General features: G+C 36.3%; 1 protein-coding gene across 8 annotated transcripts in view; it reads left to right on the top strand.

Moving 5' to 3' along the window:
* ANKRD26 (ankyrin repeat domain containing 26) overlaps positions 1 to 19916 on the top strand; it is a 124705-nt gene that overhangs the window by 14043 nt on the left and 90746 nt on the right. For 7 of the 8 annotated variants that reach the window (XM_079136807.1, XM_079136811.1, XM_079136810.1 and 4 more), the window contains 4 exons: positions 637 to 701; positions 1326 to 1367; positions 5150 to 5183; positions 7727 to 7799. In XM_079136807.1, coding sequence (XP_078992933.1) covers positions 637 to 701; positions 1326 to 1367; positions 5150 to 5183; positions 7727 to 7799 — 214 coding nt within the window. The remainder of the gene's footprint in view (positions 1 to 636; positions 702 to 1325; positions 1368 to 5149; positions 5184 to 7726; positions 7800 to 19916) is intronic. The other variant, XM_079136808.1, reaches the window with a different exon arrangement.

Here is a 19916-nt window from a genome sequence, read left to right as displayed (position 1 = left end):
TTGCCCGATTTGAAATGATAAAATATTTACAAATAAAATTAGTTACAAATTATTAGCGTATCTGAATTATAAGTCACAGTGGAGAGGAGCTAATAACCAAAATTAAGAAAATAATATTTTCCAATAACTGAAACATTGAAATATTAGAACCTGTGGGGCGGGGATGCATTAGGCTTTATTTGGGATTTCAAAATAGTTCTGCATGAAAGAACAAATTATTTCATTACTTTACTATTTCTCTGAGCATGTTTTTATATTATCTCATTAAATCTTCATAACAATCTAGTGAACTTCTTATTTTATAAAAGAAGACTTTGAGTCTAAGAAAATACTTGTCCAAGAACAAATAGCTGTTTATAAAAGAGATAGGACTTCAGAGTTCAGAGAAGTTTCCATTGTGTCAAGCTAATCTAGTTAATCTGCTGTATTGCCCCTGATTCATGGCCTTTTTTTCCACCCTGCTTTTTTTAATTGCATGCTTAATAAAAAGTTTGTAGAGTTTACAAATTTGAGATGTATGGGAGAAAGTTCTAACATTAGTTCTGTTGTGGTCTCATATTAAGAATTTAATTTATTTCATAAATGTTTTCATATCAGTATTGAAGTAATTTTATTTCTCACTTTTTTCATACATAGCAATAGGCAAATAGCTTTTGAATATGAAGAAAAGAGACTTAAAAGTTCTCAAAATAGCAATCCAGGTAAGTCTTCTAATGATGAATTACTCTTGTTAACCCTACTCTAAAAAAAAGTAAGAGTAAGAAAATTTTGATCACAAGAAAGCCATTTAAAAAATTAGTGTGTGAGTTGCATTATTTTTCTTAATAATAGTCTAGAATTCAGAATTATTTAATTAATTAATTTTAGAAAATTTACCATCTAAAACAGTATTGTCTGAAAAAAAGTTTTCACGTATTTAACACCTAAAATCGTATATGTCTCTGTATAAATAAGATTTTTAAATTAATGCATTGTATGTTTTCTCTGTAGTCACATTATAAGAATAAATATAAAAATTAAATATAAAAATTAAAATATAAATAATATAAAAATAGATTTTATATTTAATTTTTACAATAAATGGATTGCATTTAATAAATGAATATTATTGCAGTTATTTGTGTCACTAAAGCAGGATAAAATGTTCATTCTTCTCAATTATTTTCTTTCCTAAGCATGTAATTTAAATTATTGTTTTATGTATTTTCAAATTTTTCAATTTAGGAGATAATACCCATATTCTGTTACTTTGATCTTTATCTACAATTTTAAGGTGACTGTCTTTTTTACTTAATAACTTTTTTTTTTTTTTTTTTTTTTTGCAGTGCTAGGAATTGAACCCAGAGTGTCAGCATCATGCATTGTAGGCAAGTGCTTCACCACTGAGCTGGACCTCCAGTCTAGTCCTTGTTTTCTTTTCTTTTTGTTGTTCAACAACATATGATCTGACAACATGCTTTATATGAATGAGGATGGTTTTTATAGACATTTGCCACATAATGGGGAGGGTTAAAAAAATGACGTAATAACTCATCTTCACAACACTAATTGCTAACTGTACCATTCTGCTCTGTTGGATCCACATAAACTCTTGAGCAGTGGGGAAAGATAATCTCAAGAGATTGTACTTTATAAAACAATTATAAGTCCTCATAACCTCCCTTGTCATTGACAATAAAGACTAGAGAGTAAATGCTATAGATGAATCTAAATGATCTCATTTTGAAGAATGAGTATAAAAATAGTCTATTATTATAATATGACTGGCTTTTTTGTTATTTTCATTATTATTATTTTGTTGTTATTGTGCTGAGGATTGAACTCAGAGCCTCTTGCAAGCACTCTAATACTGAGGTACACACATTCAGCCTCCTTTTTTTGTTGATTTTTCTTTATCTTTTTTTAAATGGAGTAAATACCATACCACTGACCTCCATGAGATTCTCTGAGTAGATTCTTTGTCATGGGAAATGCCAGAGGAGTCAAAAATATTTGGGGTTTTTACTTCCATACATTACATGAAATGAAAGAATTGTTTTTTTCCCTTACTAGGGAAAGCCAACTGTTGGCACATTTTGAAAGCTTGAATGAGTCAATGGTTTTAATTGTATATATTTTTATATCAGATAATACTCCCTGGCAATTTGTACTACCATGCCAGTGCTTCTTTTTAAGCTCCTCTGACTATGAGTTACAGTTCAGAATGGATAAACTCTTAAGATGTGATTTTTCCAGTGCTTTTTTATGTAGGAGGTAAAATAGCAGTTGAAATATGAGCCTTGTCTGCTCAAATCCTTGTCCTTTGTCTGGTTCCTTTGTTTGCCATGCTACATAATACAGTGCCCATAGATCTGTCTTCCTTGTCATAAGGGGTTTTATTTTAAATGGAACAGTTTTGACTGAAAATCTGGGGAAACTTTGTGTCAAAACAAAATAAGTATGACAAAATGATTATGTCAAAACAAAATAAGATTGTTGTTTCCCAACAGTCGCTCCCCTTGAGACAGGGGTATAGTTGGCTTCTAATTGTGCTTAGTTCCATTAGTCCAGAAAATTGTGCTCTTTGATACTGTCAACTTATGCTAATGAATCTGCTAATGATACCTATTTCAGTTAAGGTTATTGTACACAGCAGTTTCCTTTTAGGTATCAGAGTTTGACAGATTCCGTGCTTCTTATATTCGAGAAGTAAAAAGAAGGGGACATAAGAGTTATTAATGTATTAACTGCTTATCACTAGTATATTTAATAGTCATTATAGAACAGTCTCCCGAAATGGTCCCAAAGGAATATTTTCTAACAAAGCTGAGTGTGGGAGTCTCTCAGCCACATCCCATGTGAATGATAAAAGGGTTAACTGCTGGAGGATGATGTTGGCTATAAATCAATCAATTACCCATAAACTTATCTAAATAATAAAAACACAAGAGCCAATACTCTTTTTAAATGAGAGGGAGCATGATGGGTCTGGCTATTACCAATTCTGGCCTCTAACAACATGGAGTAGCCCAACTCTCCTTTATTTTATAGTCACACAGGTAAAGGGGCCTGGTCCAGGAGTGACTTCTTCTGTGATGAAGAAGATGGGATGGAGTTAGGGGAGCCATTTTCTCAGGGGAACTATCACAGAATCAGACAGGGAACCACTCCCATACAGGGTCACATGCTTCCTGGCACTCTGGGACATTCCTCCGTGTTAACCAGTTCCTTGAAGCCAGACTGCTATGTACCATGACTCAACCTAGTCTGATCCTGCTAAGTAAGGGTGACTCCCCACATCTCCCCCTTATTTATTTTTTTAAAAATGTAAATGATGGGCAGTTATTTTGAGGTTTTGGATCTTGGTTCTGAGAGCTGCTCCAAGGTCCCAGATCTTGGTTTTGAGGTTATAGCAACCTGTTATCATGATACAAAAAGAATTAGTAGCAAACATCATTTCACTATTATACCATTTAATTTAGGAAGTATTTGATCAACCAGAAATGGAGAGTCCATGAGATCAGTTCTATCTTTTGAATATCCTGGATGTATTGATGCGATTTTATAAGATCCAGGCTATTATTACTGCTATGTCAAATGTCCATTAGATGATTTTTAATTATCTCTTAGTCCCATTGGGAAGTATGATATTCAGTTGTAACAACATACATGTTTACAATCATTATGGCATTTAAACCTTTGTTTAAATTGGAGAGCAAAAGTCTCATTACTGATATTTGTAATAGTAGTTGTCAAAGCATTTAATTTGATCTTAATCATTCTATTAATACTTAACTTTCAGGTGCCATAGCATCTTAACAGAATGAAGAATTTATTATTAGATATAATAAATTTGCGAACAGATAGAAACCTAAAAGAATACATTAAAATATTTAGGAAATAAATTACCATCAAATAAGTAATAAGTGTTGGACTATAAATGTGAATTATTCATCTTTCTGGTGTAATATCAATCAGTTTGTTAGATTCTAATTTGGTCTTTATTACATGGTTACCAGGAGTGCAAAATAATATCCAAACAATAGAGAATAGCCCAAATTACATGGAGTTTTAAGAATCAGAATGATTGTATATCTAATCTTATTTTAATTGTATTTTGAAAATAGTTTTAAATATTTGTTTAGTTTTTTAGATCTTCCATTTTATTAAAAAATTAGATTAAATGTGGTTGTTTATAAATCTTTTTTAAGAAGTAAAAGTGAAACAGTTAGTGGGAATGTTGCTACATTAGGTCTTTCTGACTTTGACTCTTCTAGAGGAAGATATTTTGATATAACTATCTTTTAATTTTTGAAGTTCAATCCAAAAACATATCCATAGAGGTATTGTATAGTATTGGCAAGACATTTACATATTTTTTCCATTTAGGAAAGGCACCAGATTCCATTGCAGAATGATTAAGGCAGTAAGATATTAGTGGATATTTTATAGAAATGAGTGACTTTTTATGAGAAAGTCCTATTCTACTATTTGAATACACATTTCTAAGTTCCAAGGTCCAGTATAATTGACTGACCAAGGTATTCCTTAGGCTGTCTTTTATTCAACGGTTACATGTAGACAGCCAGAAAGTCTATCATGGGTATAGATAAGTTTCCATTGCAGCCAGTATAGTTAAATACTTGGATGGGTGTAATGTGAGTATCTGTAAAACTTCCCATCATATGAATATCATCAGTAAATACTGGGATTGATTCTCCATTCCACATCGTTGAGTGTATTAAAGGTGGATCTGGGAATTGGGCCCAACAGATTTCCCATATATTTCACTTACCTGAGAGCTCAATAGAGTCAGCATACAAATATTGTGGTTGGAGATTTAAGATCTCCTTATTGTAAAATCTGGTGCATTCTATTGTTCCATGTGTCACTTGGCAGCAGTGAAACTCCTAATATCATAATTTTTAGAACTAATCTGATTCTGCTAAATAAGGATGGTTCTCGACACATCAGTCTTAAACTTTTAATATATACATATCTTAATATGTATATATTTAATACATATTTATTAATATGTATTAATATATAAATGCATATGTATATATTAATACATAAATATATATTAATACATATTTTAATATGCATATTTTAATACGTATTTTTAATATGTATTGTTGATTAAATATTATTTTACTTTTTTCTTTGATAGAGGATGAGAGTTCTGAAGATGAGTCTTTAACCAGGTAGGATTTCTTAGGTTTTTAAAAATTGCATTTTAACTAATTAGGGAATGCAGAGAAAAGAAACTAACATTTGTTGAGTTTTCTAGCTGGGGCTAGACACCATGGATGTAGGGCCAACAGTTGCAGTGGCAGCCAGTACCTTATTTTTACCATTCAAGCTTTTAGGGCAGATTTTACTTAGCTGTGGCCATAGGATCATGAGTTTTACATAAGCAAGATTTGATAAGTCCTAGAAAAGAGTTATTTTACTGCAAGCAAAGAAGAATATCTACATATAGATCACATTATATTAATTATCTGTAACATCTATTTGGAGGATATTTTTAATTGATTTCTTTACTTCCTGATTTCCCAGTTGTTTTTTCCTTCACGTTACTACCCTTACCTAGTATTAGAAAGTTTTTTTCTTTTTTTCTTATCTTTTATTTTTTCTATGACTATAATCTTTTCTTGACTTTTTTTTTTTTCCTATTTTACTTTTCTTGGTGTTTATTTGTTTATTTATTAATTTCGTTTCTGTCAGCTAAGTATTCCTTAATAAAGCACATAGAATTTCAGGAGTTTAAGCAACATTAGCAACTAATCTAAATACCTCTAGTACTTCAAAATGTGTTTAATATCCTGGCCGAATAAAAACTCAGAGATTAAGGATAATAAAGTGACTTTTTTTGATATGTATAAAGTGGCAGAAATGAAGTCTGAACTCATGTTTCTTAGTTCTAAGCCTTATTCTCATTCTGTAGGTGAATGTTTTGTTTTGTTTTGTTTTGTTTTGTTTTATTTTGTTTTGTTGGTACCAGGGATTGAACCCAGAAGCACTTAACCACTGAGCCATATTCCTGGTCTCTTTTATTTTTTATTTTGAGAGAGGGCCTCACTAAGTTGCTGAGGCTGGGTTGGAACTTGTGATTCTCTAGTTAGCCTCCTGAGTTGCTAGGATTATAGGCATGTGCCACCATGTAGCCAGTGTTTTAATAATAGAATGGGGAAGTGAGTTTAGTCAACCCAAATGAAGAGGATAAGAATGGAATTGCAAGTGAATGCAATAGTAGAAGATAAGGATGAAAATAACAGAAGAGCACATTTGAAGAGGAACAGTAGTACTGGGTTGGTTAGAAATAAGGGTTTTAGAAAAGAGATCAGAATATTGTAATTTTTGACAACTCTGATAAAGATGATACAGGAATTAAGGTCACAGAATATTGAGAGTTGTCTAGAAAGGAATTTTAAAATAGGTAGTTCAAGGGAGTCCAGCACAGGTTGTTGGCTTTTTTTGTTTAATTGCAATAACTGATAAACTAATGTTAAAATAATTTGAGCAACTGGGAAGAGTGTCTGTAGCAGATAGGAATGTCCTATCACCTGTTTCATCCCCAGTTTACAGAGGTTGGCTTAGGTTTCCTCAAGCCAGAGGACTAGAAGTTGCTGAACTACTAAGATGTAGGGCCTGAGGAGGTATCCCCTCTCACCTCTACCTCTTTTCCTAACTTGCTGATATCTTTCCTAGATACATGTAGGGTAGGGTAAGGATACAATTGACTTGCAAAGCTGTCAGAACTTCAGTTTGTATAGTTTGTAAAATGCCTGTGCTGAGGGCTGGTTATTGAGACTTTGTTTTCCAGGAAGAAGGGAAGAGAGCCCCACATCTTGCCTATTTGAACCCATCCTTATTTTAGGAATCTGCACCTTCATAGGATGAAGATTTAAAGGTTGGAGACTGCCATTGAGCCCTGCAGAAGAGGAATGCCCATAAGAAGGAAGATATTTAGATAGAATTTAGGAAAACTACCAGTACCCTGTTTTTCCCAACAGTCTCTCCCCTTGAGTGTCTATGAGAGCCTATAAGTGCTTTCAAGTGCTTACTATCTTTATATGGACCCGACAAAGACAGGGCCTATGTGGAGAAAATAATTGAATTTTTATAATTTTTATGTTTTAATATCTCTGAGAAGAGTATTTTCAATAACAACATATACATTTGTTCTTTTACTTTTGTACATTTAACTTTCAAATTTTAAAATGTTTCAGGGGACTCCCTGTACTGTTTTAGGGTAAGGGGGAGCAACAAGATCTTTTTAATAGGTGATTTCCCTGCTGACGAACCAAGACTGCCATTTCACATTATCCAGCTTAGCCTTTTAACTGAGGATAGATAATGGAAAGTGGGGAGTGAATCTTTCTTCCTTATTATAGGTTATCAGGTTTGTTTTAGTTCAGGTAATAATAGTTATCTTAGCTGGTTATTTGGTTTTCAGTTCAGGCATTAGGACATGCAAGTTGTGATGATAAATTATTCTCAGTTTCTGCCAATAAACTGCCTATAATCCTTTGATAAGAAACTAAGAGTAAGTCTTCATTGATTATTGCATAGATTGGGAGAAGTTAAGGCAGAAAGAGATAATAAAAGCTTTTTAAAAACAGGTAAAATTTTAATTCCATGAGTCAGGGGATGTCATTTAATATATAGATAGCCAAACTTTCCCCAGATTTTTTTCTTTAAAACCTAAACTCACCCATTTTTATTGTATATTTTTGTTCTAAAGGCTTTCTAACAAACCTGATCCTAGTGATCCCTGGCCTACATCAGATGAGGATGACTATAATTTTGATACCAAGGTAAAATGCTTTTGTGAAATTAATTTTCTTGCTCTGAATTTTCTTTTGTGTATTGTTCTTAAAATTTAGCAATGGTCTGACATCTCTATATATAGAAAGTTAATCAGAGAAAACCATTTTATACAACTATGACTTGTTGATTTTTTTTTAATGTTTTTACTTTTGAAAACGTCAAAAAACTGGTACATATTTTAAAGTAGTGTGAATGTAAAAAAAAACAATGAACTGGAAAATACATTATGAGCAGAAAATCATATTAGGAAAAGTTTGCCCAAAATAAAGCAAATATGAAATTTGGCTAAGTATTATAAGCATAGAAACCCACATTAAAAAAGATCTTATTCCACCAGGCACGGTAGAACACACCTGTAATCCTAGTGGCTCGGGAGGCTGAGGCAGGAGGATTGCCAGTTCAGAGCCAGCCTCAGCAACTTAGTGATGCCCTGAGCAACTTGGCGAGACCCTGTCTCTAAATATAAATTTAGACAAGGGCTGGGGATGTGGCTTAGTGGTTAAACACCCCTGGTTTTGATCCATCCCCCCCCAAAAAATGTTATTTATACATTTGAAGAATTTGTAATATTTTTTGAATGTGAATAAATGAACAAATACATTTCTGTATAATGAAGCATTACTTGTAAATGGATGTATATGTATGATTTATCTAATAAGTCTATTGGGTTTCTGAAAATATGATTTAAATTTATATTTCCTTTAAATGTTTGGTATATTTAACTTCAGGTGAGGTCTATTGAGAAAATGTGTCATAAATAAAAAGTAAACAAATTAGAGAAATGTTATAAATAGGAAAGGTTTCAGTGTATTTATAATATTATACAACTGTGAGCTTAAATTAGGATTTTAAAATTTTCTAAACCTTTTTTTAGCCCCGTCCCATGTTTTATATATCTTTTCAAGCTGTACATTACTCTTTTTTTTTTTTTTTTTTTATTGTAAACAAATGGGATACATGTTGCCTCTCTGTACATGGCGCAAAGGCATACCATTTGTGTAATCATAAATCCACATACAGTAATGTTGCTTGATTCATTCTGTTATTTTTTCCCTTCCCCTCACCCCTCCCACCCCTCTTTACCCTCTATACAGTACTTTCTTCCTCCATACTTGCCCCCCTCCCTAACCCTAACTCTAACCCTAACATTAACCCTTCCCTCCCCCCCTTTATGTGTCATCCTCCACTTATTAGCCATATCATTCGTCCCTTGGCTTTTTGAGATTGGCTTATCTCACTTAGCATGATATTCTCCAATTTCATCCATTTGCCTGCAAATGCCATAATTTTGTCATTCTTTTTTTTTTTTTATTGTAAACAAATGGGATACATGTTGTTTCTCTGTTTGTACATGGCGTAAAGGCATACCATTTGTGCAATCATAAATTTACATAGAGTAATGTTGTTTGATTCATTCTGTTATTTTTTCCCTTCCCCCCACCCCTCCCACCCCTCTTTACCCTCTATACAGTACTTCCTTCCTCCATACTTGCCCCCCTCCCTAACCCTAACTCTAACCCTAACACTAACCCGTCCCTCCCCCCCATTATGTGTCATCCTCCACTTGTTAGTGATATCATTCGTCCTTTGGCTTTTTGAGATTGGCTTATCTCACTTAGCATGATATTCTCCAATTTCATCCATTTGCCTGCAAATGCCATAATTTTATCATTCTTTATGGCTGAGTAATATTCCATTGTATATATATACCACAGTTTCTTTATCCACTCATCAATTGAAGGGCATCTAGGTTGGTTCCACAGTCTGGCTATTGTGAATTGAGCAGCTATGAACCTTGATGTGGCTGTATCTCTGTAGTATGCAGATTTTAAGTCCTTTGGGTATAGGCCAAGGAGTGGGATAGCTGGGTCAAATGGAGGGTCCATTCCAAGTTTTCTAAGGAATCTCCACACTGCTTTCCAGAGTGGCTGCACTAATTTCCAGCCCCACCAGCAGTGTATGAGTGTACCTTTCTCCCCACATCCTCGCCAACACCTGTTGTTGCTCGTATTCTTGATAATCGCCATTCTAATTGGGGTGAGATGGAATCTTAGGGTGGTTTTGATTTGCATTTCTCTTATTACTAGAGATGTTGAACATTTTTCCATATGTTTGTTGATTGCTTGTAGATCTTCTTCTGGGAAGTGTCTATTCATTTCCTTAGCCCATTTGTTGACTGGATTATTTGAATTCTTGGAGTAGAGTTTTTTGAGTTCTTTATAGATTCTGGAGATTAGTGCTCTATCTGAAGTATGATTGGCAAAGATATTCTCCCACTCTGTAGGCTCTTTCTTCGCATTGCTGATAGTTTCCTTTGCTGAGAGAAAGCTTTTTAGTTTGAATCTATCCCAGTGGTTGATTCTAGCTTTTATTTCTTGTGCTATGGGAGTCCTGTTAAGGAAGTCTGGTCCTAGACCAACAAGGTGAAGATTTGGACCTACTTTTTCTTCTATAATCTGCAGGGTCTCTGGTCTGACTCCGAGGTCCTTAATCCATTTTGAGTTTAGTTTCGTGCATGGTGAGAGATATGGGTTTAGTTTCATTCTGTTGCATATGGATTTCCAATTCTCCCAGCACCATTTGTTGAAGAGGCTATCTTTTCAACATTGCATATTTTTGGCCCCTTTGTCTAGTATGAGAAAATTGTATTTATTTGGGTTTGTGTCCATGTCCTCTATTCTGTACCATTGATCTACCTGTCTATTTTGGTACCAATACCATGCCGTTTTTGTTACTATTGCTCTGTAATAGAGTTGAGGATCTGGTATTGCGATACCCCCTGCTTTGCTCTTTCTACTGAGGATTGCTTTAGCTATTCTGGGTTTTTTATTTTTCGAGATGAATTGCATAATTGTTTGCTCTATTTCTGTAAGGTACATCATTGGGATTTTAAATGGAATTGCATTGAATCTGTATAGCACTTTAGGTAGTATGGCCATTTTGACAATATTAATTCTGCCTATCCAAGAGCATGGGAGATCTTTCCATCTTCTAAGGTTTTCTTTAATTTCTTTCTTTAGTGTTCTGTAGTTCTCATTGTAGAGGTCTTTCACCTCTTTTGTGAGATTGATTCCCAAGGATTTTATTTTTTTCAATGCTATTGTGAATGGGGTAGTTTTCCTAATTTCTCTTTCTGAAGATTCATCACTTATGTATAAAAATGCATTGGATTTATGAGCATTGATCTTGTAACCTGCTACTTTACTGAATTCACTTATGAGTTCTAAGAGTTTTCTGGTGGAATTTCCAGGTTCCTCGAAATATATAATCATGTCATCAGCGAACAGGGATAGTTTGAGTTCTTCTTTTCCAATTCGTATCCCTTTAATTTCTTTGGTTTGTCTAATTGCTCTGGCCAGAGTCTCAAGAACGATGTTGAATAGAAGTGGTGAAAGAGGGCATCCCTGCCTTGTTCCAGTTTTTAGGGGGAATGCTTTCAGTTTTTCACCATTTAGAATGATATTAGCCATGGGCTTAGCATAAATGGCCTTTACAATGTTAAGGAATGTTCCCACTATCCCTATTTTTTCTAGTGTTTTGAGCATGAAGGGGTGCTGTATTTTATCAAATGCTTTTTCTGCATCTATTGAAATAATCATGTGATTCTTGACTTTAAGTCTATTAATATGGTGAATTACGTTTATTGATTTCCTGATGTTGAACCAACCTTGCATCCCTGGGATGAAACCCACTTGATCATGGTGCACTATCTTTTTAATATGTTTTTGTATGCGATTTGCTAAAATTTTGTTGAGAATTTTTGCGTCGATGTTCATTAAGGATATTGGTCTGAAATTTTCTTTCCTTGATGAGTCTCTGTCTGGTTTAGGTATCAGGGTGATATTGGCTTCATAGAATGAGTTTGGGAGGGTTCCCTCCTCTTCTATTTTATGGAATACTTTGAGAAGTATTGGAATGAGCTCTTCTTTAAAGGTTTTGTAGAACTCGGCTGAGAACCCATCTGGTCCCGGACTTTTCTTTGTTGGTAGGCTTTTGATGACTTCTTCTATTTCAGTACTTGAAATTGGTCTATTTAAATTGTTTATGTCCTCCTTGTTCAGTTTAGGCAATTCATATGTCTCTAGAAACCTGTTGATGTCTTCGAAATTTTCTATTTTGTTGGAGTATAGATTTTCAAAATAGCTTCTAATTATGTTTTGTATTTCAATCCTGTCTGTTGTGATATTTCCTTGTTCATTCCGAATTTTAGTGATTTGGGTTTTCTCTCGTCTTCTCTTTGTTAGTGTGGCTAAAGGTTTATCAATTTTGTTTATTTTTTCAAAGAACCAACTATTTATTTTGTCAATTTTTTGTATTGTTTCTTTTGTTTCAATTTCATTGATTTTGGCTCTGAGTTTAACTATTTCCTGTCTTCTACTACTTTTGGTGCTGTTCTGTTCTTCTTTTTCTAGGGCTTTGAGCTGTAGTGTTAGGTCGTTTATTTGTTGAGTTTTACTTCTTTTATTAAATGCGCTCCATGAAATAAATTTCCCTCTAAGTACTGCTTTCATAGTGTCCCACAGATTTTGATATGATGTTTCTTTGTTCTCCTTTACCTCTAAGAATTTTTTAATTTCCTTCCTAATATCTTCTGTTATCCATTCATCATATAATAGCATATTGTTTAATCTCCAGATGTTGGAAGAGTTTCTGTGTTTTACTCTTTCATTTATTTCTAACTTCAATCCATTATGATCTGATAGAATACATGCTAGTGTCTCTATCTTCTTGTATTTGCTAACATTAGCTTTGTGGCATAATATATGGTCTATTTTAGAGAAGGATCCATGTGCTGCTGAGAAGAAAGTGTATTCGCTCTTGGTTGGATGGTATATTCTATAAATGTCCGTTAAGTCTAAATTATTGATTGTGTTATTGAGATCTATGGTTTCTTTGTTCAATTTTTGTCTGGAAGATCTGTCCAGTGGTGAGAGAGGTGTGTTAAAATCACCTAGTATTATTGTGTTGTGGTCTATTTGTTTTCTGAAATTGAGAAGGATTTGTTTGACATACATAGATGAGCCACTGTTTGGGGCATAGATGTTTATGATTGTTATATCTTGCTGATTTATGCTTCCCTTAAGCAGTATGAAATGACCTTCTTTATCCCTTCTGACTAACTTTGGCTTGAAGTCCACATTATCTGAAATGAGGATGGATACTCCAGCTTTTTTGCTGAGTCCATGTGCATGGTATGTTTTTCCCCATCCTTTCACCTTTAGTCTATGGGTATCTTTTTCTATGAGGTGAGTCTCTTGCAGGCAACATATTGTTGGATATTTCGTTTTAATCCAATCTGCCAGTCTATGTCTTTTGATTGATGAATTCAGGCCATTAACATTCAGGGTTATTATAGAGAAATGATTTGGTTTCCCGGTCATTTGGTTCATTTTTAAAATTTTGTTTATTTATTTGTTTGACACAACTTGTTTCCTCCTTTATTTGACAATTCCTTTAGGATAATTCCTCCCTTTGCTGATTTGCTTCTTTGTTTTTCATCTCTTCCTCATGGAATATTTTGTTGAGAATGTTCTGTAATGCTGGCTTTCTTTTTGTAAATTCTTTTAGCTTTTGTTTATCATGGAAGGATTTTATTTCATCGTCAAATTTGAAGGTAAGTTTTGCTGGGTATAAGATTCTTGGTTGGCATCCATTTTCTTTCAGGGCTTGAAAAATGTTGTTCCAGGCCCTTCTAGCTTTTAGGGTCTGGATTGAAAAATCTGCTGATATGAGTATTGGTTTCCCCCTGAATGTAATTTGTTTCTTTTCTCTCACAGCCTTTAAAATTCTGTCTTTATTTTGTATGTTAGGTATTTTCATTATAATGTGCCTTGGTGTGGGTCTGTTGTAATTTTGTATATTTGGAGTCCTATAAGCCTCTTGAACTTGATTTTCCATTTCATTCTTCAGATTTGGGAAATTTTCTGATATTATTTCATTGAATAAATTGTTCATTCCTTTGGCTTGTTTCTCTAGGCCTTCCTCAATCCCAATAATTCTTAAATTTGGCCTTTTCATGATATCCCATAGTGCTTGTAGATTCTGTTCATGATTTCTTACCATCTTCTCTGTTCAACTTTGTTTTCAAGGTTAAATATTTTGTCTTCAACGTCTGAAGTTCTGTCTTCCAGGTGTTCTATCCTATTGGATATGCTTTCTATGGAGTTCTTAATTTGGTTTATTGTTTCCTTCATATCAAGGATTTCTGTTTGTTTTTTTTTCAATATCTCTAACTCTTTATTGAAATGATCTTTTACTTCCTGTATTTGCTCTTTTAACTGTCGATTTGTGCGATCATTCAATGCTTGCATTTGCTCTTTCATCTCATCGTTTGCTTCTCTGATCATTTTAATTATGTACATTCTGAACTCCTTTTCTGTCATTTCTTCTGCCATGCTGTCATTGGGTTTTATTGATGTAACATCTAGGTTTGTTTGCAGCATTTTCTTTCCTTGTTTTCTCATATCGTTCAGGTATCAGAGGACCGCGGAGATATTGCAGATTTCCTCTATTGACTTACAGTGTCCCTGAAGATTTCTATATATATCCCCCCTTAGCCTTCAGTAGGCTGAAGTCATGGAGGAAGTTGATAATGCGGTGCTCCACAAGGAAGCTGCCTCTCTAGGAGTGGTGGCCTTCAGGTGGGGTATAATCCCTGCTAGTGGGCAGAGGTGCCTCCACTTGTTGACCAATGGTCATCCAAAGGGGACCTAGGCTGCGGGCTGAGGCAAGGCCTGTTTGGGCCTGAGTCTCTGGTTTTACCGTCCTTGTGGGGACACCTCACCCGGCAGGGAAGACTCACCCGGTGGGGAGGTCTCGCTGGTCAGTTCCCTCCTAGAGGTTCCCCTGAATTTACAGCTACCTCCTGGGCTGGGGTGCCTTCCTCTGCAAAGTTCCCAGGGTCCCGGCCCTACCTCCTGGGCCTGGGAGCCTCACCCTTCGCAGATGAATCTCCTTAGGCTGCCCTTCCTCAGAGAATCTGCCCGCAGGCCTGGAACCTTCGCTCCGCCCTAAGCCTGTCTCTGTGCGGCTCTTCCACCCAGAAGCCTCCTAGATCCTGGGACCCTGCTCTGCACCTAATCGCCTGGCTGTGTGGCCCCTCCTCTGAGCAGCCACCTGTGGCCCCGAACAATCGCACTGAGTCCCAGAGACCCGCCACAGGCCTCTTCCTCCAGACAACCGCCCAGTATTCCGGTGCGTTCACTAGGAGTCCAAGAACCTCACTTCGTGCCTCCTCCTCCCACCAACCACCCGTAGCCCGAGGCAATCAATCACTCCGAGTCGAAGTGACCCTCCCCGTTCCTCCTCCTTCTCCAGATAACCCCCCGGGTGTTCAGGAGCATTCCCTCTGAGTGGCTCTGAATCCACTTGACCCGCTGCACGGGTCCTCTGGGCAACCGCCCGGAGCTCTGGTGCGGCCACTCAAGACCAAGCGTCCCACCACGCTTCTCCTCCAGGCAGCCCCCCTGTGTTCAGGAGCTGTCACTTTAAGACCAAACAACTCACCACTCGCCTTCTCCTCTGAGCAGCCGCCTGGAGCGCTAATGCAGTCACTGCGAGTCCAAAGGACCCGCTGCGCTCCTCCTCCTCCTCCTCCTACTCCTCCGGGCAGGCCCCGGGGTTCAGAAGTGGTCAGAGTCCAAACAGCTCGCCACGCAGCCCCTCCTCTGGCAACCGCCTGCAGCTCCGGTGCAGTCACCCGAATCCAAGGGGCCACGCTCCTCTTCCTCCTCCTCGTCCTCAGGGCAGGCCCCGGGGTTCAGACGCGTCGTTCTGAGTCCAAACAGCTCGCCGCGCGGCTTCTCCTCTGGCAACCGCCTGTAGCTCTGGCGCAGTAACTCCGAATCCAAGTGGCCACGCTCCTCCTCCTCCTCCTCAGGGCAGGCCCCGGTGTCCTGAGTCCACACAGCTCTCCTCGCCACTCTTCCCCTGGGCAGCCGCTGGAGCCCCAGTGGTTGCTCCGAGTCCCAGCGCTGTGCCGAGCGGCCTCCCTGAAAATGTCAATTTTGTCATTCTTTATGGCTGAGTAATATTCCATTGTGTATATATTCCATTGTGTATATATACCACAGTTTCTTTATCCACTCATCAATTGAAGGGCATCTAGGTTGGTTCCATAGTCTGGCTATTGTGAATTGAGCAGCTATGAACATTGATGTGGCTGTATCTCTGTAGTATGCTGATTTTAGATCCTTTGGGTATAGGCCAAGGAGTGGGATAGCAGGGTCAAATGGAGGGTCCATTCCAAGTTTTCTAAGGAATCTCCACACTGCTTTCCAGAGTGGCTGCACTAATTTCCAGCCCCACCAGCAATGTATGAGTGTACCTTTCTCCCCACATCCTCGCCAACACCTGTTGCTTGTATTTTTGATAATCGCCATTCTAATTGGGGTGAGATGGAATCTTAGGGTGGTTTTGATTTGCATTTCTCTTATTACTAGAGATGTTGAACATTTTTTCATATGTTTATTGATTGCTTGTAGATCTTCTTCTGTGAAGTGTCTGTTCATTTCCTTGCCCATTTGTCGATTGGATTATTTGTATTGTTGGTGTAGAGTTTTTTGAGTTCTTTATAGATTCTGGAGATTAGTGCTCTATCTGAAGTATGATTGGCAAAGATATTCTCCCACTCTGTAGGCTCTTTCTTCACATTACTGATAGTTTCCTTTGCTGAGAGAAAGCTTTTTAGTTTGAATCTATCCCAGTTATTGATTCTAGCTTTTATTTCTTGTGCTATGGGAGTCCTGTTGAAGAAATCGAAGAAAACCTTAGAAGATGGAAAGATCTCCCATGTTCTTGGATAGGCCGAATTAATATTGTCAAAATGGCCATACTACCTAAAGTGCTATACAGATTCAATGCAATCCCAATTAAAATCCCAATGACGTACCTTACAGAAATAGAGCAAGCAATCATGAAATTCATCTGGAAGAATAAGAAACCCAGAATAGCTAAAGCAATCCTTCGCAGGAAAAATGAAGCAGGGGGTATCGCAGTACCCGAACTTCAACTTTATTACAAAGCAATAGTAACAAAGACGGCATGGTACTGGTACCAAAATAGACAGGTAGATCAATGGTACAGAATAGAGGACACGGACACAAACCCAAATAAATACAACTTTCTAATACTAGACAAAGGCGCCAAAAATATGCAATGGAGAAAAGATAGCCTCTTCAACAAATGGTGCTGGGAGAATTGGAAATCCGTATGCAACAGAATGAAACTAAACCCATATCTCTCACCCTGCACAAAACTCAACTCAAAATGGATTAAGGACCTTGGAATCAGTGTTCTGTAGTTCTCATTGTAGAGGTCTTTTACCTCTTTTGTGAGATTGATTCCCAAGTATTTTATTTTTTTCGATGCTACGGTGAATGGGGTAGTTTTCATAATTTCTCTTTCTGAGGATTCCTCACTTATGTATAAAAATGCATTGGATTTATGAGCATTGATCTTGTAACTTGCCACTTTACTGAATACACTTATGAGTTCTAACAGTTTTCTGGTGGAATTTCCTGGTTCCTCTAAGTATATAATCATATCATCCGCAAATAGGGATAGTTTGAGTTCTTCTTTTCCTATTCGTATTCCTTTAATTTCCTTGGTCTGTCTAATTGTTCTGGCTAGAGTCTCAAGAACGATATTGAATAGAAGTGGTGAAAGAGGGCATCCCTGTCTTGTTCCAGTTTTTAGGGGGAATGCTTTCAGTTTTTCACCGTTTAGAATGATATTAGCCATGGGCTTAGCATAAATGGCCTTTACAATGTTAAGGAATGTTCCCACTATCCCTATTTTTTCTAGTGTTTTGACCATGAAGGGGTGTTGTATTTTATCGAATGCTTTTTCTGCATCTATTGAAATAATCATGTGATTCTTGACTTTAAGTCTATTGATATGGTGAATTACATTTATTGATTTCCGGATGTTGAACCAACCTTGCATCCCTGGGATAAAACCCACTTGATCGTGGTGCACTATCTTTTTAATATATTTTTGTATGCGATTTGCTAAAATTTTATTGAGAATTTTTGCGTCAATGTTCATTAATGATATCGGTCTGAAATTTTCTTTCCTCGATTTATCTCTGTCTGGCTTGGGTATCAGGGTAATATTGGTTTCATAGAATGAGTTTGGGAGGGTACCCTCCTCTTCTATTTCATGGAATACTTTGAGAAGTATTGGAATGAGCTCTTCTTTAAAGATTTTGTAGAACTCGGCTGAGAACCCATCTGGTCCCGGACTTTTCTTTGTTGGTAGGCTTTTGATGACCTCTTCTACTTCATTACTTGAAATTGTTCTATTTAAATTGTGTATGTCCTCCTCGTTCAATTTAGGGAATTCATATGTCTCTAGAAACCTGTTGATGTCTTCGAAATTTTGTATTTGGTTAGAATATAGATTTTCAAAATAGCTTCTAATTATGTTTTGTATTTCAATCGTGTCTGTTGTGATATTTCCTTGTTCATTCCGAATTTTGGTGATTTGGGTTTTCTCTTGTCTTCTCTTTGTTAGTGTGGCTAAGGGTTTATCAATTTTGTTTATTTTTTCAAAGAACCAACTATTTATTTTGTCAATTTTTTGTATAGTTTCTTTTGTTTCAGTTTCGTTGATTTCAGCTCTGAGTTTAACTATTTCCTATCTTCTACTACTTTTGGTGTTGGTCTGTTCTTCTTTTTCTAGGGCTTTGAGCTGAAGTGTTAGGTCGTTTATTTGTTGATTTTTACTTCTTTTATTGAATGCGCTCCATGAAATAAATTTTCCTCTAAGTACTGCTTTCATAGTGTCGCAGAGATTTTGATATGATGTTTCTTTGTTCACATTTACCTCTAGGAATTTTTTAATTTCCTTCCTAATATCTTCTGTTATCCATTCATCATGTAATAGCATATTGTTTAATCTCCAGGTGTTGGAGTAGCTTCTGTTTTTTACTCTTTTATTTCTAACTTCAATCCATTATGATCTGATAGAATACAAGGTAGTGTCTCTATCTTCTTGTATTTGCTTACATTAGCTTTGTGGCATAATATATGGTCTATTTTAGAGAAGGATCCATGTGCTGCTGAGAAGAAAGTGTATTCGCTCTTGGTTGGATGGTATATTCTATAAATGTCCGTTAAGTCTAAATTATTGATTGTGTTATTGAGATCTATGGTTTCTTTGTTCAATTTTTGTCTGGAAGATCTGTCCAGTGGTGAGAGAGGTGTGTTAAAATCACCTAGTATTATTGTGTTATGGTCTATTTGGTTTCTGAAATTGAGATGATTTGTTTGACATACATGGATGAGCCACTGTTTGGGGCATAGATGTTTATGATTGTTATGTCTTGCTGATTTATGGTTCCCTTAAGCAGTATGTAATGTCCTTCTTTATCCCTTCTGACTAGTTTTGACTTGAAGTCCACATTATCTGAAATGAGGATGGATACCCCAGCTTTTTTGCTGAGTCCATGTGCATGATGTGTTTTCCCCCATCCTTTCACCTTTAGTCTATGGGTATCTCTTTCTACGAGGTGAGTCTCTTGCAGGCAACATATTGTTGGATCTTTCTTTTTGATCCAATCTGCCAGTCTATGTCTTTTGATTGATGAGTTCAGGCCATTAATATTGAGGGTTATTATTGAGATATGATTAGTATTCCCGGTCATTTGGTTCATTTTATTTATTTATTTATTTATTTATTTATTTATTTTGAGACGACTTGGTTCTTCCTTTATTTGACAATTCCTTTAGGATAGTTCCTCCCATTGCTGATTTGTTTCTTTGTTTTTCATCTCTTCCTCGTGGAATATTTTGCTGAGATTGTTCTGTAATGCTGGCTTTCTTTTTGTAAATTCTTTTAGCTTTTGTTTATCATGGAAGGATTTTATTTCATCATCAAATTTGAAGGTAAGTTTTGCTGGGTATAAGATTCTTGGTTGGCATCCATTTTCTTTCAGGGCTTGAAAAATGTTGTTCCAGGCTCTTCTAGCTTTTAGGGTCTGGATTGAAAAATCTGCTGATATCCATATTGGTTTCCCCCGAATTTAATTTGATTCCTCTCTCTTGCGGCCTTAAAAATTCTGTCTTTATTTTGTATGTTGGGCATTTTCAGTATAATGTGCC

Source organism: Sciurus vulgaris (assembly GCF_902686455.1).
Source record: "Sciurus vulgaris genome assembly, chromosome: 4".
Classification (NCBI taxonomy): Eukaryota; Metazoa; Chordata; class Mammalia; order Rodentia; family Sciuridae; genus Sciurus; species Sciurus vulgaris.
Note: the sequence above shows the minus strand (reverse complement) of the source record. Positions and strands in the feature narration are given on the sequence as shown.